General features: G+C 41.7%; 1 protein-coding gene across 21 annotated transcripts in view; it reads right to left on the reverse strand.

Moving 5' to 3' along the window:
• Phf21a (PHD finger protein 21A) overlaps nucleotides 1-23,944 on the reverse strand; it is a 165,772-nt gene that overhangs the window by 86,295 nt on the left and 55,533 nt on the right. The window contains exon 1 of one of the 21 annotated variants that reach the window (XM_048428372.3): nucleotides 17,484-17,627. The exons of the other annotated variants lie outside the window; for them this stretch is intronic. Coding sequence (XP_048284329.1) covers nucleotides 17,484-17,531 — 48 coding nt within the window. The 5' untranslated portion in view covers nucleotides 17,532-17,627. Of the gene's footprint in view, nucleotides 1-17,483; nucleotides 17,628-23,944 lie in introns of those variants that run through there. 21 annotated transcript variants of the gene reach the window in all.

Here is a 23,944-nt window from a genome sequence, read left to right on the forward strand (position 1 = left end):
ATAAAACACAAGTCACAAAGAATTGGAATTTCATTAGACATAGTGGTCCTACTTCAGTAAAGGATGGAGGAAAAACAGAGGCCAAGTAGGGAAGACGTAGACCAAGATCCCTACACCACAATGACGACAACTACTGGTATAATAAACAAAGAGAAATAGTATATTACATTGACAATGAAGTGTTTAAAGCGCTCTCTAATTCTAAAATGAGAGCAAGACAACTCTAAAGAGAAGAGACAATGTTTTCATAACAACTGTAGAAGGTGGGGTTGGGGGTAAGCTCTTGGAGCCCTGTTGCTCTTGTTCAAGCCAAAGTGAGTGTCTGAAAAGAGAACAGTGGGTGACTCATTCCTGTATATTAGAAATTCAGAGCTCGGCAGTTACCACAGCCCAACACACTGAAAAGAATGTGTGACTGTATTAAGATTCTTGCTGCTAACAAATACTTGCTCAATCCTGAACTATCTTACACAAAACTGTGTACTGTGTTAGAGTAGAGGATTCAAGTTTAAACATCATTGCAGTTTTCCATTATAGCTCAGAATCTCTCTCATGAATTGAAGATTTAAACAGCAACAGACCAGGAATAGCTCCTCCTTTCCCTTTAGTTAAATATAAATCTATTCACTTGAAGAACTACAGCCTTGGAACTCAAAATAGAAGATTGCGTGCGCGCGCACGCGCGTGCACACACACACGCATTCTTGATGGAGTCACTGAAGACTGCACACACACATGCATGCACCCATATGAACATTCTTAATGGAGTCAGTGAAGAGTTCCAGGTTGGTTCCAACTGCATTAAGGCACCAGTGGTGACCACACCACCATAATAAACAGGATTCTCTCTCCATGGTGAAGATAGTGTGGCAAGCCTGAAATACAACTACTTCTTTTTCTTCTCAAAAAACATGTATAAAAGTTTAACTTTCTATCTCTTTCTTTCTCAAAGCCTACAACACATTACAGAAGCAAAAATCTAAATTCTTTCAATCCATATAAGCACTATTTGAAACAAACAATCCCGTGACCAGAAAAGACAGTAAGAGGATAGGTTCATGATGACATGAAGGGAAACAACTGTGTCAATAATGATCCAAGCACTGTGCTCATTTCTTTTGAGCAGCAACAATTTCTACTACACACTAATACCAAACATTAAAAACAGATTATTTTTTTCATCATCCAGGTCAGAGTTATGCTATGTCAATCCCAAACTCAGAGTTGTTTCCCCTTAGCTTTAACTACCAAGATTCTTATGTCTTTCTGGATGACATGATCTACCTGGAGAAGGATGCATACAAGGACGTTGTGTCCAAGGTACGGGTGCTGCCTGGTTTGTTACTTTACAGCACACCCAGTACATGAAGACTCTGACTTAAAACAAACTAGAAAGCAATGTGACTTTGATGATTCTTTGTAAAACTTCAAACATATGAAAACATTCAAAGAATAGTATAGTGATCATTGTGATGAACCTATACTCTATCTCTACCTCTGTCTGTCTGTATATATATGTACATACATATATGTATATATAATTCCACTCTTCATGAGTAATACAGCTTTCTCCTCCCATGAACCATCTGAATTTAACAATAAGCTATCAGGGGTTGGAGAGATAGCTCAGTGGTTAAGAGCACTGGCAGTTCTTCCAGAGGACCTGGGTTCAGTTCCCAGCACCCACATGGCAGCTTACAACTGCTGGTAATCCTACCTCCAGGGGATCTAACACCCTAGCAAAATACCAATACCCATAAATAAAAATAAATAAATCATTAAAACAAAAACAAACAAAAAAAACAATAGACATGATGACATTTACCTCTTAGACACTCATTGGGATACATTCCTATTACAAAAAGATTCTGTGCTTTATAATAAAACTGTGACCCTGAATTCCTTAAAATCCTGCATTCTGTGATCCTAGAGAACAAGATTCATCTAACATATTTTTAAAATTCTAGATGTCTGCTTATTTATTTTAAAAAAAAGTGATTTCTACACTGGTGTGCGACTTTGTGCAAAGTCATGGATTCAACCTCCAGGACTGTAAAATAACTTGAAAAATGTGCATGTGTGTTTAGGCTGGTGTGTATGTGTGGAGGCAAGAGATCAACATAAGGCATCGGTTCCATCATGCCCACCTTATTTTTGAGATAGGGACTCCCGCTAGACTTAGAGCTTACCTACTGGTTGGACTGCCTGGCCAGTAAGTTCTCAGGATCCCCTTATCTTCCTGCCTACCCTGGGTACAGGTATGTGTCACCATGCCCAAACTTTATATAGGGATCCAAATTTGGGTCTTTTTGATTATATGGCAAGCATTTTCCCAATGAAATCAAATACACAGGCCCTAGAATGTAACTTTCCTGCTACATTTAACATTATTTTATAAAATGATCTTCACAACTAAAGTCTAAATGAATGCAAACAAATAATTCCTCAAAAATACCAGTTTAACAATATTTTGGTTATTTCTCAGGGTTCCAGGCAACATAATGTAGTTCAGTATTTTCATATGATAAAAAAGAACTATGGGAACATTATATAACGAAGCATATTCCTCAACAGATCTGATACTGGGGGCACTAGAGGGTCTTTGGCCATTTTATATTGAGAGATACGACTTGACAATAATAAAGAATGTATAGAAGGATCCATGTCAGTCTGTGTGATTAATGAAACTCTGGAAAAGTTCCTCACCACCTGAGTTGATCCAACAGTACAGGATGGGTCAAGGACATACGTTAAGGCTGCCCTGAACCTAGTGAATGTTTTCTGTAAACTGAAGAAAGAATAAATGAAACAGGGAACATCTCATCTGCACAACTCTCTCAGTCTCATCTAAGTCCTATGACTAAGGCACAGGGCTATGTTTTAAATAGCTATCCCCCCAAGATTCATTTGTTGAAACCCAATCTCCAAGGTAAAAGTATCAAAAGATGGGGCTTTTAGGAGGTAGAGATAGTGAGGGCCCATCCTCAAAAATAGGATTAGTGCCCTAATAAGAGACTCGAGGCAGCTTGTTTGTCCCCTCTGCTATGTGAGGGCACCTTGATCTTGGATTCCCAGCCTGTGGGGCTGTAATCTGTAAACTATGCACACTGGGGTGCTTTGCTGCCATGCACCACAACACATGGTAGTCAGGATCTCCAGATCCCCTCCACTCAGTACCTCAGATGGCTGTCACCTTCTGTTTCCTTACATCTTCACTCTTACTCTTCCTTTTCATAAAAGACATGAAAATTTTTAATTCTGTAATGATTAAAACACAACATGTAAATTTTTAAGTTCCATATGTCTCTTAGATGTAAGAAGTCAAATCAATATATAGAAAGTACATCTCATGGGGCTGGAGCGACAGCTCAGCAGTGAAGAGCGACTGCTGCTTGTGCAAAGGGCTTGGGTTCTTAGCACCTGCATCAAGCAGTTCACTACAAACTCCAGGTCTAAGGGGTCTAACACTGGCCTCCGTGCACATGGTTCACATACTCACACAGGTACACACAAATAAATAAAATAAAATAAAATTTAAAAACTTTTTAAAAAGTACACTCTAGTCCCTAAGCTGAAATGAGCAATAAAGGAATGAGATTCATAGCCAAACAATGAACACAAAGATGGCTTTTAAAAGTTCTCACATCCAAACAGAAAAATAAAATAAATGCACACAATTGTGCAGCCTGTTCTGGAACACAGAGTATAAAGTTGACCTACCTCCACCATCACCTTTATCACCCATATACACATCAAATAAATGCTTTCCGGCTAACATACAAAAGCCCACACCCAGAAAAGCAAGCAGATGAGCAAAGAAAGCCATATCACAGTCCATTAGTTATTAATATCTGCAACACTCTCCTCCCCCATCGGCCCCTGAAGTGATAAGGGTGAGTCTTGCCAAACTACCCCCTTCTCTAAGGCAGTATTAACACAGTACAAAGTGCCAAAGGGGCCATTAAAAAAAAACTGGCCCACTTTTAAAAGTCAGCAGCTTTTCATTCTGATGAAGCATGAATATTTAAATCAGGCAAATGAGTCAAGGATTGAACACTCTACCCTGAATGTAGGATGTGCATTGTTGACTGTGGGCACCAAGAACCCGACATAACACACTAGCATGGAAATGATGTTCATTTAGAATGCCAGAAGGGCGCTTTTCTAACCATTTCTCTACCTTTCAGATTTGAAGTTCTACATTTGAATTTTTGTAAGGGCAAAAGATGGATCCCAGCAACTGCTTTAAATTACGTACCTTAACGATTTCTACTGAGCATAACATAATTTGATTTGTAGTAAGTCAAGCAAATGGAGGAAAGGCTAGGATTTTGGTGAACGGCTGTGTATTTGTCTCTGCCTTCATCATACGGTGACAATGCATTAGAGGCGCACTGCACTGGAGAGGATGATAGACCTACCATAATGAAACTCACTGGAATGGAGTCTAAAGACAAGTATTAATGTTTAAATGTGACAAGCAACAGCATACAAAACAAGACACAGAGAAACCAACTGACAAATAAGCCACTACATAGTTACTGGTGACTCAGGGTTTAATATTATTAAATTATTAAATATATGGATCGGTGAGATGACTTAGCAAGTAAAGGCACCTGCCATCGAGCTGACTATCTGAGCTTGGTCCCTGGGACCCACATGGTGAAAAATGACAACTGACTCTTGCTCATTGTCCTCTGACCTACACAAGCATTGTAGAATGCACTCATGCACATGTGTACACACACACACACAATGAAATCCAAATGTGCCTTTAACTAACATCAAATGTGCTTCTACTAATATAAAAATTACTATCAGAAAATCTATACTAAAGTAAAAGATGCAACTAGGAATTTCAGGATCAGCAGATCTTGTCCAAAACTATAGTTGCAACTTTCAACAGAAGCTCACTGCTATAGCCCTAGCTGTCCTGCAACATGCTAGGTAAGCAGGCTAGCATCAACAGTCACCTGCCTCTACCTCTCCAGTGCTGCGACTGAAGGTGTGCACAACCTTGCATGGTTCTGGACTTATAGTCTTAATAATTTTATTTGCAGGCAAATAGTTCAAGATTCCACAGTTAAGGAAACAAGATTCCATTTGTAAGGAAAAAAATTCTTGCTCTCTCTTAACTACAGATCTGACATCTATCTAGAATATCAAGAACTGAGCCAGGCAGTGGTGGCGCACACCTTCAATCCCAGCACTTGGGAGGCAGAGGCAGGCGAATCTCTGAGTTTGAGGCCAGCCTGGTCTACAAGAACTAGGTCCAGGACAGGATCAATAGCTACAGCGAAACCCTGTCTCAAAAAACCAAAAAAAAAAAAAAAGGAATTAATTTAATTCCCTAATTTTATCCAAGTCAATGAAGCCTTATTTCTTCAAAATACAAGCTTTTCTATCCTCTAGATGTCAAAAAATAAAAATAAAAAACACACTTAAGCAACAGGCATTGATCAAATCCTTCAAACCTGTCAAGTTAGAGATAGAGACTCTATGCTGTCCAGGCAAGGTGGACACTGTCATAATTGTGCAAACCTATTTTCTTTCTCTTTCTTTTTTTTCCATTTCCTTCCTTCCTTCCTTCCTTCCTTCCTCCCTCCCTCCCTCCCTCCCTCCCTCCCTCCCTCCCTCCCTCCCTCCCTCTCTCTCTCTCTCTCTTTCTTTCTTTCTTTTGGTTTTGCAAGACAGGAAGACAGGGTTCCTCTGTAGCTTTAGAGCCTGTTCTGGAACTAGCTCTGTAGACCACACTCACAGAGATCTTCCTGTCTCTGCCTTCGGAGGACTGGGGATTAAAGGCATGCACCACCACCGCCTGGCTGAGCCTATTTTCTTAATCAACAAATTAAAAGAAAAATTGAGGGTTTTATGTATATTCAATAATATTTGGTGCCCATCCATCTTGGTTCATATGATTCTTCTCATCAGTTGACCTGGGCATGGAACCACGTGCTTGTAACCCTAGCACTTGGAAGAAGCAAGATCAGAAGTTTGAAAAAAAATCTGGACTACATAGACCCTTCTGCCTCTCCCACATTGATTCTCAAGCCTTCTTCACTGTACATATACCAACTCCTTATCATGTCTCTTCTCTGTGCATGCACATGCTAACTTTTTCCCCCTTTTATTGATTCTTTGTAGCCTCTGGTTTCTGCTACACCACTCATAATGGGCTCTCACTGGGGTTCCTGTTGTCCTGAGTAATGGAGGTTCTGCTGTTTTGGATCTGCAGATTTGCCCCCTTCACATGATCCAACAGTTCACAGATGAGATGGATGTTGGGGTGAGCTAACTCAAAGCCCTGGATCTGAACCTGAGTGGCAGGTGGATTGGTCAGTCCGATAGCTCTCCCTCATTGCCACTACTCAGGCGAGCTCTCCAGCACTGCCTCAGTTAGCTCACCCAATGGAGCCTACAGCAAGGTGCAAGGCCCACGGGTCCAAATTCCCCTCACTCATATTGCCAGGGTCAGCTCTACTGTTTTGTCCAGCACATGCTAACTCTTTTATCACACAGTGGTTTGTTCTTCTCTGTGAACATACTAACTATCATGCAGTCTGTTCAGTCACTGATATGTTTTTAAGACTCTACTATGACTCCCTAATATGATTTACCCAAGTAAGCAAGTTAGATAGTAAAAGAAAATTATCCATAGTCCCTTAAATAAGCAGCTTGTATCTCAGTCATAATAAACAGAATTACAAGAAGAACTCAAAGCACTAGAGAGCATTTCAAAAAAGTATTGCTAGACATAAGTATTCTTTCTCCAAACACTGAGTTCAATTTAAAAAAAAAAAGAGGCAGGAGTCTAACTTTAAATCACTATCTGTTCTCTAAAACATGTAAGTACCAGACATCATCACCATTATTATTTTACTATTAGTGGAGCAAGAAAAGTATACATGCCACGGTATGGAGATCAGAGAGAACATTGCAGAATCTGTTTTCTCCCCACACTTTTTTTTTTTTTAAAATAGAGACAAGTTCTCTCTATGTAACTCTGGTTGTCTTGGTGTCTTGGAACTCATTATGTAGATCAGGCTGGCCTTGAACTCAGAGATTCAGCTGCTTCTGCCTCCCCAGTGCTGCCGGGATTAAAGGTGTGTGCCACCACACCTCTCTCTCCCTTCACCTCTATCAAACTCAGGTCTACAGGCTTCAAAACAAGCACCTCTACCTGCTGAGTCACCTCAGCCTCCCTGCACCACACTTGTTTGTTTTGCTTTTGTTTTTCAAGACATGGTTTCTCTGTCTAACAGCCCCGGCTGTCCTGGAACTCACTTTGTAGAGCAGGCTGGCCTCAAAGTCAGAGATCTGCCAGCATCTGCCTCCAGAGTACTGGGGTTAAAACCGTGCAACACCATGCTTGGCATGCATCAGACTTTTGAAAGCCTTCCTCGCCCTCTATGAGCAAAAGCCACTGCTTTTGCTGTAGTGTGGAAATGACTGCCAGGTGTTTTAGGAGGAGGAATGTATACAAGGTCTATCTTCTTGGGACATGGTCATCAGAGAAAGAAGAAAAACTCCTTATTGAGTTGGACTTAGTAGTACATGAATTCACTATTAGCTCTGTTTCCTTGCTTAAAGAGATAAAACACCATATTAAAACTCAATACATTTTGGGAGGAAAGATAAAAACACAAAAAGGGCCTATCTTATCTTCAGAAATGCTTAATTCTCAGTTTTGTGAGTTTGGCATTCGGCTAGCCAGATTACCGAGTTTATTTAAAAGCTGAAGGCTTTACCACTGCTCCCATCTTTTACATTTTTCACGGTTTGTTTCCATGTGTGCTCCCAAGCTTACATACATGCACTTCACTCAGTTCACACACATCAGTGAGCAGCAGCAGCAGAAATCCAGGTCTGCAGCGGGCAGTGTCTGTGGTGGTGGGGCCCTCTCTCCTGTGAGGCCACACACCAACAAGGCCATTCTGTAAGGGAACTCCACTCTGGTGGAAAGAGGACCAACAAGATGAGATGTAGTCATGGCAAGAGAAAACTGAAACAAACCTGATAGCAACAGCAACAACAAAGCCTTGCAAAGCTGCCTCATCAGGAAACTGGTGCTTCTTAATGTCAGGCTGCAGAAAGCCAGAATCCCATGTTTCCCAGTGTTTTCCCCTGCTTTCTGGTAGGCTATGAGCAACTGCTCAGAGGTCCTTCTCATCAACCCTGGGGTCCCCTCTGTTAAAAAGTCTGGTAAGGGATGAAGCCAATCATGAACTTTCTACATGTAAATACAATGAGAAGCTCAAGGACTTGGAAGTCGGCCCTCTCTGTGTCACAAGGGTCTGTACAGACGAGAATCATTCCCGTTCATTAGGCACCTTTCCCGTCTAGACACAAGCCTGGCACTGCTCCTCAGAGTGAAAGTTACATTCAGGAGTTCTAAACTGCTGTGCAGCCTGGATCGAGGAGGACACAGTCAGGTCAGAGCAAAAAGCTTTACTTTCAATAGAGTTAAGCTCACTTAGTGACACCATTTCAGCCTTTTTTTCATGTTTAACAAGTAACAAACCCATAGAAATAAACGTAATTGGCCAAATAAACACCACTAGGGACAAATAAATGAGCAATTGGTATAGTACAGAGCCAGCCTGAAACAGAGCTTCAGGCAAGTTACTCCACTCCAGTTCCTGGGACATCAGTTCCTATGTAGCTTGCAGAGACGAGGGGCTGATCTGATGATATTGGTATAGCGCTCCACTCCTCAGGGAACAGGGACATAAGTGGTTATTATTAATCCTGCTGAGGTTGTACGGTTGAAAAGCATAAAACAGAGGAAAACAATGCTCCTCGGTGGGTTACGGTGAGGCACTTGTCCAGTCAGGCCAGTTTTAACTGTCTTCTAGCAACCCTTAAATATGGCCTCAGGACGGGGAACACCCCAACTCCCAAGAGAAGGAGAAAATGACTTTTGAAGTGAAAAGTATCATTATCTCCATTTCCAGATAAGGAAAGCAATGCAGAGATCAAAAGTGACTTTTTTACTTCCATTAAAGAAGCAAAATGGCTAAGCAATCTGGGAAGCATCTGAGGTCATTATTGCTCTGCACCTATCACAGGGCAGCGACCAGCATGCACAAAGCACGCTACAACAAGTGAATACTTGGTTCACCATCAGATTGTGCAATCTTGAAAAGCCATTTTTTCTTACGTGTCAGTTTCATCTGCATAATGGGGTCTGCCCAGGATCAACCTGGATAAAGCCTGTGAGCACTGCAAACAAGGACACACTACACAAGTAAGTGACATCTGTCACTACCTTGGCATTCTTGAGAATGTGGCTTCCACCACAGCTGCCTTAAGAAAGATAGTTGAGTGTCTTTGCCCAGATTAAAAAAAAAATTGAAATATTTAACAGCTTTACGAGATAACTCACATGTAATAAATCTACTCATTTAAAGTATATAATTCAAAGATTCAGGCACCTTCAGAGTTGTGTGATCATAAACACAACAGACTTTGAAATATTTTCATCACCCCAAAAAGAAACCCTGAATGCATCAACAGACACTGCCCACACTCCCTAGGCAACACAGATCAACTTCCCATCACCATCACTATGAAACTATATGTTTAAGGCATTTAATACAAATGGAATCATTTAATGTGCAGCCTTCTGTATCTGGTTTCTTAGACTTAAAATTTTTTCAAGACTCATGAACACTATAGCATGCATCAGTACTTCATTCCTTTGTACTGTTAACCAGCATTCCCTTCCTTGAATATACCACATTTTCTTTAGCTATTCCTTGTGCATTTGATGGAGCTATCATGAACAATGAAGATATGAACACTCATGGTGGAGCTTTTACTTGAACATGTTGTATTTCTCTTGAGTTTACAACTAGAAGTGAGACTGCTGAATGGCATGGCAGCTCCGTGCTTAACATTTTGAGAAACTTGCCAGACTATCTTTCACGTGACTTTATCATTTTATATCCCCAGAAGTAATGCCCGAGGAGAAGGTAACTGAAGGGAGACCACAGAAAGGAAACCTTTTGCTAGTGCCTGTGCAGGAATAGCTCAACTAGCTCGGCTGATGGCAACATGCGTCACTCACAGCAGGGATGGCAAAGCTCTCCTTTTAGGAGATGCTGACTGTGGAGGTATTTCCCTCCTTTTCTCCCTGCTCCTTACACTCAAGGCAAAGAAGCAGTTTTCTTTTCTTTTTTTTTTTAAAATTTTTTTTTGGGGGGGGAGCAGTTTTCTTTATACACAGAATATCTCTAACACAAGTACTACAGAATTTTCAGCATCAGAATTTAAAAGTTCTCTATTAGTCCTCAGATCCAGATAATAAAATATGCTGTCCAAAACTGCTATATGAAATCTTCTATGACAGGCACATCAGCCTAAGCCCAGCCCCAATACCTAAGTTCATTATAGGCCAAGTACAGGCTGGCTTCTAGCATAGTGTGGCTCCTGCAAGTCAAATAGAATGTGTGTGTGGGGGGGGGGCAGATGGCCTTTAAAAAGAAAAACAAAACAGGAGGTCAGGTAGAAGAGGGTAGAGAAGGAGGACTAGAGAGAGCAGGAAAAAGGCAAAGCACGTTTCTGCTCTTGCTCTTCCCACCTGTCACAGCACTCTCCTTACTGACTGCCAGCATGCTTTCTTGCAAACACAGCTGCAGGTGACAAAGAGCAGCCACTGTCCTACTCAGGGGGTCCCTTCCATGTTCCATATTGTAAACTTTACTAAAATGCCAACAGCTTACAAGGAAGGAAATTATATACTGATAAGAGCCACAAATAGTGCACCATTACCTATAGCCCACAACTTAGCACTGAGACCTGTAGGTTCCCCACAAAATAACATGACTACCCAGTAAACTGCAAAAAAGAATGTAACCACAAGATTAAGTATTAAAAAATATGCAGCTTGTTTAAATTTTATAATTTGTCAGATCTGTGAATAATTCAATAAAAAAAACCCATATTCTATCATATATTTCATACAGTCACCCCATGCTCAATTTGCTGAGGGGCTCTGCTCTTACATAGTTAAAAAAAATCATGAAGTTTTTTTTCCTAGGAAAGTTAAGGACTTGCACCAGGAACTGCCACCAAAAAGAAACCCATCATCCCCAGCATCAGAAAGGAAGGATTCTGGTCATTACCGGTTTTCGCTCCTTTGCTCACCCCTTGTTTTGTCCTGGCCACTGGCAAGGCAAAGAGAGACTCAGGCTGCCAGGAGCCTTCCAGTGGCCTTGCTCTCGGCAGGAGAAGGCGTAGTGACTAATACCGCTGGGTCTTGTTAAGGAAAGTGGTTGACTCCCTTTGATCATCAGAGCAGTGAACTGATCAGATCTGTTCTGCTGACTGCGAGCGTGCTGGCAAAGCAGGAGAGCTGGCTTCTGAGCAGCCCATGCAGGGAAGCAAATTCCACAGCTAGAGAATCCCGAGAGAATGAAAACTAGAAGAGGATGGAACTGGAAGCAGACACCTTTACTCTGCCAGTTTGGTACTTACTGGTGTCAGGATCTCTGGGGTGGGGGTGAGGGGTTGATGCTTCTGCAAGAGCTCTATCCGCCAGCTGTGGCTCTACAGTGACTATTGAGCACAGACTTTGAGACCAGAGTCCTGAAATTGTAATCTGCAAGTTTTAATTGTCCTGTTTCATTTTGATGAAGAAAAAATAGTTTTATTGAAATTAAGACTGAAGGAGAAGGAAGCCACCCACAGATGGTCTCGTGGCACACTCTGAATCTGGGCAGTGTGTCCCATACCTGAATGCACAGGCCTGAATCAGTATACACCATGCACCAGATAAGCGCTTGCTGGATTAACATGAGTTCATCTCTTGCATAGTACTCAGAGTTTTTTTTTTTTCCTAGTAAACTGCAAATTTTACCTAAAGATAAATACAGTGCCTAGTTTTCTGCTGCACTCGGCTTCTGCAGTCTTGGGTCTCAGCGGCAGTCTGTCCTCCCCGGAAGAGCAGTGAAGGGCGCATTTCTAAAAGGACGGTTAGTCTCCGAGGGACGCACACCATACTTAAATCCCGTCTTTTCCAAAAGGATTACTTTTATCCTTAAAAGTTTTCATTTGTGATAATGTATTTGATTTCTAACACTAGATCTAATCGTTGTTGTTTTCAAGAGTAAATAGTCAATTGCAAATTGAGTAAATTGCTTTGGCAATCCTAGTACCAGAAATGAAATGGATTAGGTCAGCAGGTGGCATGTCATTTCAGTGCTGCTTGGGAGCCCAAAATACAGTTAGATCATTTTTTTTTTTATTCTGGTGACAGTTAGAATGAGAACTAGAGCATTTGACTGTCCTCCTGCTTCTATTCTCACAGCCACCACAGGCACAAGGGTTTAATAGAAAGTCTCTAAGCCCACATTTTCAATGTTTAGGTTTCTCGGACTTCTAGAGACACTCAACTGACCCTGAGATAGGGCACCCCACTCTGGTCTTTAGAGACAAGGCAATTCTTCTCTACACCAGGAAACTGGGAGTTCTCTTTAATCTGGTATATTAAGTAGTACTGTCTTTTTTTTAAGATTTTTATTTATTTATTATGTATACAGTATTCTTAGTATTCTGTCTGCATGTATGCCTTTATACCAGAAGAAGGCACCAGATCTCATTACAGGTGGTTGCTGAGAATTGAACTCAGGACCTTTGAAAGGGCAGGCAATGCTCTTAACCACTGAGCCATCTCTCCAGCCCCAGTAGTACTGTTTTTAAAAGAAAGAATGGTAGCTATGCCTCAACCCAAAAAGGAGAGGAAACTGTCCAGCCTGCTCCATAGCAGAACTGGAAGAACTAGAAATAATAAATTTACACCAAGAAACCAAAAGAGATGTGATAGGAGGAGAGAAGCATGCTGGAGACGTAAACTGCAAAAAGATTCTTTTGTTCAGAAGTCAGGAGTCTCACACGTTTTGGAGCATAGAAACAATCTCAAGACTGCTTCCCCACGTGTCTCCAGCTACTGGGAGAACTCCAAAGCTAAGGTGGCCTCCCAGGTACTCTCCTGATAGCAATCAACACAACAGTCAACACCTCAGCCCTGCTTCAGGGGTGGCACATGATGAGCATAGCTAAAGAGACTGTGGTCCCCAGACCACAGTGAACAAGGCTTGACTCAGAAATGGACCTGAAAACCAGGGCAATGTCTTAGGGACAGCTGGGGGGAAGGAGAGGGGACAACTTGTAAGCCTACAACTGCTAAAGCCAACCTGTCAGTAAATGCGAGTCTGTGCACAGCCAATAATGCCAAGGGGAGAAAACTCCTCAGTTCACACCGCCACATCCTCAAACTTGCCAGCTACAAAGCCAACCAATTTCTTTTATTTCAACAGTGTTGACTTGGGTATCTATTACTAGTAGTCAGAAAATCCTCACCAGCCAAAGCCTTATCACATCTGGTTCCTGAGCTCTGGGCAGAGGGCACGTTTGCTTTACAAACTTCTCAAACTGCTAAGTACCACACAGAAGGCATTTCTAGTTTAACTAAACAGAAGGGAGGGACAGAAGGAAAAAGGTACTAATGGACTAAACTGCCCCTTCCTTCTAATACCCGTGAAACAACGCTGTTGTCCACCAGTTCTCATCATTTGCCTGGTGGAGTTTCTGAAGTCAAAGCAGCTCAAGCCTCGGGAGGTAACAAATGTTTCCCTTTCTGACTTCCTGGTGGTACTTGCCCACACTAGCCTTAAGAGGTAAGCAACAGAATCACAGAAAGGGAAGTGAGCAGCCCGACTTTCAAGAAGCAAGAAGAGTGCTCGTGTGCATACAAATGTACTAGGGGGTAAGCAGGGCAAATCAAGAGTAAAAGGAAGCTACCCAAGGTGGAACCTCACTATCTAGACTGTGTGCCGTTTTTAAAGAGTGTTATTTGAAGGGTAGAACTGAACTATTTAGATTGCATCAAATCCAAAATTCATAATTGGATAAAATATATATTCTGGAATGTGGCTTCATTTCTCTCTCCATGAACACCACCGCACCATAACCTCCTCTGATATGACCTGATCTGGAAAGTATTGGTACAAGGGAAAATAGATACCTAAAGAAGGAGACAAATCTGTAGTCTTCTGAGTGCTGTAATGATACAACACACATAAATGTGTGTTGAGAGCTGTGAACCCCCAGATCCTGAATTTCTTGTAAACAACTTGTTTTCCCCTGCTCTGAGTGCCTACAGCTGCTCTGAGCACGAGACCCTCAGGAGTTTCCTGATGGCAGGGGAGTGGTTTCTGGTGCGTTTGGCTGGGGCGTGGCTATCCCTATATAAGCTGCCCCTGGACACAATAAAGGGGGCATTCTTGGGGCATTTTGGCATCAAGGATGGCCTGTGTCTCTGTCTCTGTGTCTTTGTGTGTTTCAATCTCCAGCCCCTTACCCGGTTCACGAACTGTATGGTGGCGCATAGAGCGCAGACGGGCATAGTGCGCTACAAATGTGCAACCGTGTTTCACAGAAACGAGGAAGAAAAGCTATACATGTACCATACCTGGAACTCCAAGAACTCAAGACCAACAGTAGATGGATTCATCCTTAAGAGTTCAGGTGCACACCTGAACTCAGGAAACTAAGGCAGGAGGATTGCTGCAAGTTACAGGCAGCCTGGGTTACATAATGAGACGCTGTTTCAAAAAATTCAAAATGAGAGGGTGAGAGATTGAGATTTTAAGATGTTGTCAATACCTTGTTCACCACTTAAAATGTTATTCCTGATTTAAAAAAGAACCTCAAGCAGTATTTCATATAAAATAAATGTTTAAAGAAAAATTTACATATACATATAAATTTATACATATAGATGTATATATATTTTATGTGTGTGTGTCTTTGATAAAGTTTCTGAGCCACACAGCATTTCTGAAAGCTAAAATGCATTGGTTAAAGTTTCAAATGTCTACTTAAAAGTCAACTTAACTGTGAAACTTTTTTTCCTCAAAGGAAAACCTAAAAAAACCAAAGTATTACTATTATACTAATCTCTGAATTTTGTAATATGTAAAGCTTGTTCTCTAGCAAGATTCCAATAAACCATTAACTTTGACAACTTCACACTATACAGACTGGTCCCCAGATGATTCAGGAAGAAAATGCAATGTCAAATCAACTTGAAATTATCAGATATAGTTTGGGCATTATCAATTATTTTAACTACAATTAACCTGCACATACCTGTCCTGGGCCCCCTCCCAAAGACTCTGATTCAACACAAGTCTAGATGCAAAATTTTGCAAAATCTTTTCAGTTTATTCAAGGTATAAGCTGGGGTTAAAAACCAACAGTCTACAGGTTAACTACAGCTTTTGCCTTCATTACAAAGACTAGACTTTATTTTGATAACTCTTCCACAACTATGATTTAAGTTGCAGTACTTTCAGAAACGCCATTGGCAGCCGTATCAGCTGTGTTTTGACGCTCTCCAGAAAGTGCACACCACACACCCATGAGTGAGCAAACGCTGCAGCCGTAGCTTCTCACACTGCAGCAGAGGCTCTCTTAGTTGGTCATGACCAGGACTAGTAGTTGATCAGGGGAGAAAAAGCCACATGTATCAAGCAATCTAAAAAACTGACACACATACCCAAGCACCTCATTTTAATTTAAATGCACCTTTATTTGGTTCTTGAATTACAGGACCAGGTCTTTTGCTTATAGAGCATTACAGGTGAGAGTGCAGAATGATTCTTAAAAACTATAGCTGTGACAGTAGCTTTTTTTGTTTTTTTGGTTTTTCGAGACAGGGTTTCTCTGTAGCTTTGGAGCCTGTCCTGGAACTAGCTCTTGTAGACCAGGCTGCCCTCGAACTCACAGAGATCTGTCTGCCTCTGCCTCCCGAGTGCTGGGATTAAAGGCGTGTGCCACCACCGCCCCGCGACAGTAACATTCTTTACAATTTCCATTTTTAACTTTTAAAGTATGGTGAGAACTTAAAAAAAAATATTAGTGCAGGTTAGAGAGAGAGTTCAGTGGTTAAAAACACTTACATGGTCTTAAGCTGGTCTTCCACAGGATCTGAATCAGATTCCTAGCACTCACAGCTTAAAACTGTCCATAACTCCAGTTTCATGGGATTCTGTACTCTCTTCTGGGTTAATGTTAATGGTGATACCTGGCTGATATGTTAAGATTTAGGACAGAAGTGGTAAGGATGCACAGTGACTGGCCTTCTCCCATGCTTGCTGGGAGAAAATACAAAATGGCAAGCCACATTTTGGCACTTATTAGAAAGTTTAAAAAGGCAGGAGAGATGGCTCAGTGATTAAGAGCACTGGCTGTTCTTCCAGAGAACCAGGTTTGGTTCCTGGCAGTCACTGGACAGATCACAACCATCTACAACTCCATTCAGTTCCCAGGGTCTGGACACCCTCCTCTGGCTCCTAGCACACCAGCCATGCACATGGCTATAACAGTTTCCTCTGAGATCAGAACATTCCATCCTGTAGAAGCAGGAAGGTAAGCAACTCAAAAGAACTTCAGGAGGTCCCTAAAACAGGCCAGATTCACTAGGCCTCTCCCTGCCAGAGTAATGCAATAAAAGCTGAGAGTCCCTCTCAAACAAAGTGAAGCTGAACTGCAAAGGACTCTCAGACCAGACCGACTCCCTGGAAGAAGCAGGAATCAGCCAAGTTGCCTGCAGGAGCCACTAGGAAAGGGCATTCTCCAATCTGCTGAGCTGCCTGCAGGCTGCACAGTGAGAGTGAGCTCCAGGTTCCCAGCTTTGTGAGCTATCATCTATGCTGAGGTGGGTTTGGGTAAGGAAGCTGTTTTTGAGTTATTTCTGCTCCTATAAGTAATCTTTCACCCGTATTTCTGTTAGTAAGCCAAATAAAACTCATTGTTTCACCAAGTTGGACTGTAGCAGTACCTGTACTTTGGTCTGTCCTGGGACTCCTATCTAGTGTGAGTATACATATGTGTTGTGTCTCCTCAGCAAAAGTGGTATTGTCACACAACAATGGTACACAGACGCAATGCACAGAAAAGACATACACATAAAAATATATAAATCTTTTGTTTAAATAGAAAATATGATTACCATACAACCCTGGACAGCCTGAGATGTTGACCCAAGAAATGAAAGCCCAGCTTCACACAGACACTTATGAATGATCATAGAAACTTATTTGTAACAGTTAAAAAAAAATCAAAATCAATATGAAGTATACGCTGTACAAGTCAACACACAGAATACACTGTGCAAAACCCACAATCTGTAAGGAAATGTACCACAACAAGAAATAGACTAGTGAGGACTACGGCAGGGGAAGAAGATTGGGCTCTCCAAAGAACAGGGACATAAGAAAAGGTCCAGAGGTGGTTGATAGGCTCCTTAACTCTTGTAATGGTGTCACATCATCAACATCTGAGGGGTACAGACTTATGGGGTGCGGTTTACTGTATAGTAATTATGTTTTAATACAATTATGAGGTGAGGTGTAAAATAAAGTGGACAAAATAATTACGAAATGCTAAAAATGATCTTAATAGATTGAGGGACTGACCTGTGGATGAAGGCGGTTCTTGGTCTTCAGTATAAGCCTGTTTCCCATGTATCACTAACTCTTCTCCTAGACTGTTCCACTGTTCCTTGTTTGCTTGCTTTTCCTTTTAATGAGACAGGTCCTCATGGAGCCCAGGACAGTCCTCTGCCCTAGACTGTTATTAAAGCATGCCAACATTGCAGAGTTAAGTATTGTTCTGATTGTTTCTCTAGAAACAACTCATCTCTAGAGTAAGGTCAGCAAACTTTCTATAAACTAGTGAAAAGCTTGTCTAAGTCTTTGTTGAGATTACCCACTGTTGGAATACAGGAAAGCAGCCTCAGACAATGCATACGTGAAAGGGAGTATCTGGATTCAAGTAACTTCACTCACAAAGTCATGCAGTGGGCAGACTGGCCCTGGAGCGGCTCTCTAGCTGCTCTAGAGAATCACAGACCTTAGGAGAACTAATCAATTTCTCTTTCAAAGGACATAGTTAGAAGGGGTTTATACTTAAAAATGACAATTAGTCAAGTAAAATTTAGAGGAAGGAAGCTACAAAGATTACTAAGCCATTTGAGAAGTCATGTTTAACTCTAACAGCAGGCAGGTGCAGAGGCACGGGGAAGTGCTCCTGGAAAACAGCAGATCCCATTTCATCCAAAGAGCTTGATCATATGACAAGCAAATCGCAATGAGAAAAGTGTGTGCTCTCCAAGGATGCTAGACAGAGGTGGACAAACAGCTTTTGACTGTTACCATGACTTCTGCCAAGATGTGACTAGATGTTCACTTAATCTTAGTTGTTTTATGAGATGGGGGTCTTACTATGTAGTAAGGCTTTTCGTAAAAGATCCATCCTCCTACTTCAACATCCAGAGGACTGGAATTACACCAGTGAGGCACAATACAAACTTACTACACATCTGTTTTTTTAAAATATTATTTATATGTTATGTGTCTGAATATTTTGCCTGCAAGTTATGTCTGTGCACCTATGTGTTTTGAAACCTTGGAGGCCAGAGGAGGGCATCAGATGCCTGGAACTGAATTATGGATGGTTGTCAGCTGCCATGTGAGTGCTAGGAATGAAATCTGGGTCTTCTAGAAAAGTAGACAGTGCTCTTAAACACCAACCTACCTTTCCAATCCAGAACTACAGATTTTTTTTAAAGTCAAATTCCATGGAAAAGTTGAGTTGCTAAGTGGTATTTAAAAAAAAGACAAACCTATTACTATTCCATTCTTAATTAAAGGTTAAAGGTAATTGCAGATTAGCTCAAATTCTTATGTAAAATTGTTTCAATTTATGACAAGCTTCTATACTAAAATAAATGTGATCACATGATCAGAAAAGATATTTCAAATTTTATCCAGCTGTGTGTTGCCAGCTGCACAACTTGGAAGGGGTCCTCTGCTCTTCTGGATGAGGTGAAGTGAGAGACCCATCTTCAGTCAAAATGGCAGAATTTGTTACGGCAAAAGGGCTGACGAAGATGGGACAGAGTAAAGGTGACGAACACATCAGTTGAAAATTTCAGGAGCTTCACTTTTTGGAGTAAAGGAATGGTGGGGCCAGAACTGCGGACTAAGCATCACTGTCACCTGCAGACAGAGCTGATGTGAGGAAGGCTGCCCAGACCCTGTGACTCAGTCTCTGTCTACTTACTCCCTGCAGCAGGAGGAAACCACCTTTGCAAAGCACCACGGGAGGCCACTAGTTAAAGAGGAAACTATTTCCTGTCTGCTCATTTTACTCTAATTTGCCAGGAAAAGAAATAAAATAAAAAGATGTATGACTTGACCTGTTATTTAGTGTTCAACATTTTTAAAAAATGGAAATATGAGAATACTATATGGGTTTTGCTAAGCAGTGGCATTCCTGAAATGCCAGTGTGGAGGCATTAGTAAGCAAAAGACACCAGGCTCCTTTGTTTCAATAGCATGGTTTACAAACTACTTTAAAATATCTGTAATTCGCACTGGAAATAAGTTACATTATTTTCTGTAAAAGGCCAACTTTCTAATAATGTTTGTTTTAGCAACAGTACACTGGCTTTGCTTTAAAAGTAGATTACTGGGGCTGAGAGATGGCTCAGTGATTAAGAGCACTGGCTGCTCTTCCAGAGGTCCTGAGTTCAATTCCCAGCAACCACATGGTGGCTCACAACCACCTGCCCTCTTCTGGCCTGCAGGCATACAAAGAGGCTGAACACTGTGTACACAATAAATAAATAAATATTTTTAAAAAAAAGTAGATTGCTAGCTGGGGTTGCAAAAGTAGACTTCTAAAATAATCCACAAAACTAGTAAGGAGTACAAATGGCTTCTAAAATACTATAGTACGTGAGCACACGTGTCTTCGTTTATATGCTACATCTAATTTACATAAGGAAAGACAGATGATGTTGATAGCTTTTGGGGCTTTTATTATTCCCTATCCCTTTTACTTCCTTCCTAACAAAATACAACCTTGCTTGCCTATCTAGCCCCCAAACACTTGACAAGTGACTCTCCAGCTTAGGGTGCAAATCCATCTTGGACTCTTCCTTTCAGGAGCTAACTGCTGGCATGAGGCAGAAGAATGATCAGTGACCAACAAGATATAAAGTCTAATGACTGGACTCCAATTAAAGTTTTCCTTGTTCTTAGGAAAAGACAGGTAAGGCCTTTTCTTGCCCGGGATGTTAGTGTGTAAAGGTGTAGACCCTGAGCTCCAACAGCCGTCCTGTGACAGGAAGTAGCATGCTACAGGCTGGAAGTAACCAAGAAGACAGGAAGAATATTCCTGGGTCCTGGTGTTGCAGAGCTCAACAACTTCCGACGACAGGAAGTCGTGAGCTCACTTGGGTGGGTCACTTTCAGGTGGACGTTCTTCACCTACCAGGTGACAGCACCTGGAATGACAATGAAACTACATCTGTGCTGCAGACAGAAAGTCAGGTCAGAGAACTCAGCAGCAGGCTTTAGGAGACTGACAAGCAAATGGTTAAAGATGTATAACAGGAATTATTCACAAGCTACAGATGGGAAGAATGTTAGTTTACAAAAAAAGAAAGCCCTTCACTAAAACAAGAGATCCTAAAGCAGAAAGACTTGAACTTGATGTATAGGTCACGCTGGCCTTGAACTCACAGAGATCCGCCTGATCTCTGTGAAACAACAAACCATTCTTTAGTGATTTAAATTTTCAAAAGGTTACCTTCTGTGAATCTACAATTATTTTGAAATTTTTAAACATCAAAAGAAATAGATGTACTCTTATAAATATGAACAGTGCTAAATAGAATACACCAGGCAGGAAAGCATAGACCCAGGCCCCCAAATTAATCTCTACTGTTAAAGAATCTCTAGGAAGGGAAGGGGTGAACCGAAGGAGGTACAGCATGTTGCTGTGGTGATATTGATACTCTGACTGTTGATAAGGGTAATAGTCAGCAAGTGTCTCATTCTAGGAAAATAAATCTGAGTCATCTGCCAAGGCGCGTAAATAAGCTGAAATGTGTGGTTTTCTGTATCTGTATTATCAATGGATTTTAAAAATCTGGCCCACATCGCTAATCGCCACATGCAGGAGGCAGAGGCTTTGTGAGCTCGGTGAACTTCGAACTCTGTGAGCTCAAGGCCAGCAGCACAGCAAGTTCAAGGCCGGCATGGCCTACTTCAAGGCCAGCTAGGGCTATATATTGAGACCTGTCTGAAAAATAAACAAACAAACAAATAACAACAACAAAACCTAGCATGTATTCCTTACAAAAGTAAATCCAAACAACAAAAGAACCAACTTTCTCTGGCTACCCTCTTGAATCTCACTTCTTAGAGGAAAGTACCAAGAATACCTGTGTCAAGTAATTCCAGGTAACCTAGATGTGCTCTTTTATTTTTCAAGTATAAATGACTGTACACCTAAAACCAAACGATTTTCTTAGTATTTTATATTTTTTAAAAGAGGAATTACTGTTCATGTTTTAAATTTTTTTTCACTTTTTACCTACCTTTCCATTCAGTTAAAACATATGGCCACAACATGCCTACATACAACAGACTGTTTTTATCCACAGTTGTTTGCAAAGTGTTTCCCTTGACTGTTCCTGTGCCACACTATCCTTTAAGTGCTGATACAGAGACGTGCACCTTCGGCTTGAACTACGGAACGTGGGTAGAAAAAAAATACCCTAGGTTGAAGAAATTAGCGTACAACCAAGAAATTAAGTGTTTGGTAAGTCTAGATGACCAAATACAAATGATTGCAGTAGAGAGGTGAACACGGGGTGGAAGACGAAGGCTTTCGGAGGAAGTCATGCTACAGCGCTGGAGGCAGATTCTAAAACAGTTGACCTCAGATTCCTTTATTACTTTCACAACTTTGCTCATAAAAGTTTTCTTTTTATAAAACTGATGTGGAACTACTCTGGAACTCTTAAAACTATAATACAGGAAATGACACTAAAAATCTTTCCAGGGTCTACAAAGATGGCTCAGATTACTAGCACTGGCTGCTCTTCTAGAGTACCCGGGTTCAATTCCCAGCACTCAAACAAACCATGGCTCACAACTTGTAACTCCAGTACCAGGAGATCTAACACGCTCTTCTGACCTTTGAAGGCACCAAACATATATGTATTGCAAAGACATGTATGCAGACAAAACATTCATAACACATAAAATAGGTGGGCATAGTGGTTCATTCCTTTAATTCCAGCATCAGAAGGCAGAGGCAGGGGATCTCCTATGACTTTAGGCCAGCCTGGTCTACAAAGTGAGTTCCAGGGCAGCCAGGGCTGTTACATACAGAAACCCTGCCTGTCTTGAGGGAAAAAGAAGAAAGAAATCTTAAAACAATTAAAAAATATATTATTTCTCCACAAAAAGACAAGATTGGGGTTATCTAAATGGAAAGCTTTTAACGATAAACCTCTTTGATAAGGACATCCTTGGCTACCTTGTTACCTTCCTGGATGTGTAATGAACTAAAACATCCAAATAGACCTTCTTCTTGCATGCCACGCTACATCCATGAGTATGATGGAATGTAGTCAAGTGAGTCTTCAAAAAGTAAGTAGGAATGTTCCAGGCAAAGAGAAAAAAATTCCCAGTGGCAAGAACATGAGGTTTAGGAAGAGGCTTGGGAGAAAAGACCGACACTGGGGTTTATAGGGTGTAGACAGAAGAAGAGGATGCAAGAAAAGCAGAGAGAGAGAGAACTGCAGGAAAGTGTCTGTGCTGATGAATGCCCATGCCTTACAGGGCCCAGGCTTGTGGAAGGGATACTAGGGTTTTCACTCTCTTACTTCCTGGGATAACATGCCTTCACCATAGCAAACTCTCAATAAATGCATGTGGATTCTTGGAATTACAAAGTTTCAGAAAGTAGATTAGCCTGGTATGGTGGTCCACGCCTGTAACTGCAGAGCTTGGCAAGCTGAGGCCTGGGGGATCAGTAGTTTAAGGTCAGACTTGGCTACAAGAGAGTTTGGGGCTCAGGGTGTTATGGTAAAAATAAAACGCTGCAGGTCCTTAAGTGGTGGCAGTGGGCAGCGGTCCCGAGACCAGCGGCCCATGAAGGCAGCCAGTTCCAGGGAGGGAGTCACAAGGTGCGTGAAAGACCCAGACGGAAAGTCACGCCAGGAAGAGTGACACTGGATATTTATTTATTTAGTGGGTTATGGAAGGAAAGGGGAGAGAGAAGGAGGAGGGGGACAAGGAGAGAGAGAAAGAGAGAGAGAGAGGGAGGGAGGGAGGGAGGGAGGGAGGGAGGGAGGGAGGGAGGGAGGGGAGGGGAGGGGAGGGGAGGGGAGGGGAGGGGAGGGGAGGGGAGGGGAGGGGAGGGGAGGGGAGGGGAGGGGAGGGGAGGGGAGGGAAGGGAAGGGAAGGGAAGGGAAGGGAAGGGAAGGGAAGAGAAGAGAAGAGAAGAGAAGAGAAGAGAAGAGAAGAGAAGAGAAGAGAAGAGAAGAGGGGCGAGGATAGGAGCCATGGCAGAAGCTACCTCTTTGGGAGAGAGATGGGAAAGGAAGAGAGCTCAGACTGAAAGCAGAAGAAAGATCTACCTGGGTGGGGCTTGTCTCTTAAAGGGACAGGACATACACAGTGTATGTTATGTGTTGCAGGGGAAGGGGGTATTACATAAGATCTGTTTTTAAAAGAAAAAAACACAACTTCTAGAAAAAATGAAATAAATGGGGTTAAACGAAGGCACAAATTAAGTTCCTAATATATTGAAAACTGGAGCGACAGATGCACTTGCCCCTGTAAAGCATCTGCCACGTATACCACCTATCAGGCACAACTTAGGATAATGTTGTCCAAAGAGCCAGAGCCACTAAACATTTGGAAATACAGAGAGAGTCCATGAAAGATCTAACCAAATAGTGCAGGTTCTGGAAAACAGTTTTACCAGAAGGGGCGCTGGCTTGCTTTTCACTGCCTTGAATCAACTGCTCTAAGTTAAGGAGGAGACCAGCAAAGAAATAAAGAACATACTG

Source organism: Myodes glareolus, chromosome 10 (assembly GCF_982192425.1).
Source record: "Myodes glareolus chromosome 10, mMyoGla1.1, whole genome shotgun sequence".
NCBI lineage: Eukaryota > Metazoa > Chordata > Mammalia > Rodentia > Cricetidae > Myodes > Myodes glareolus.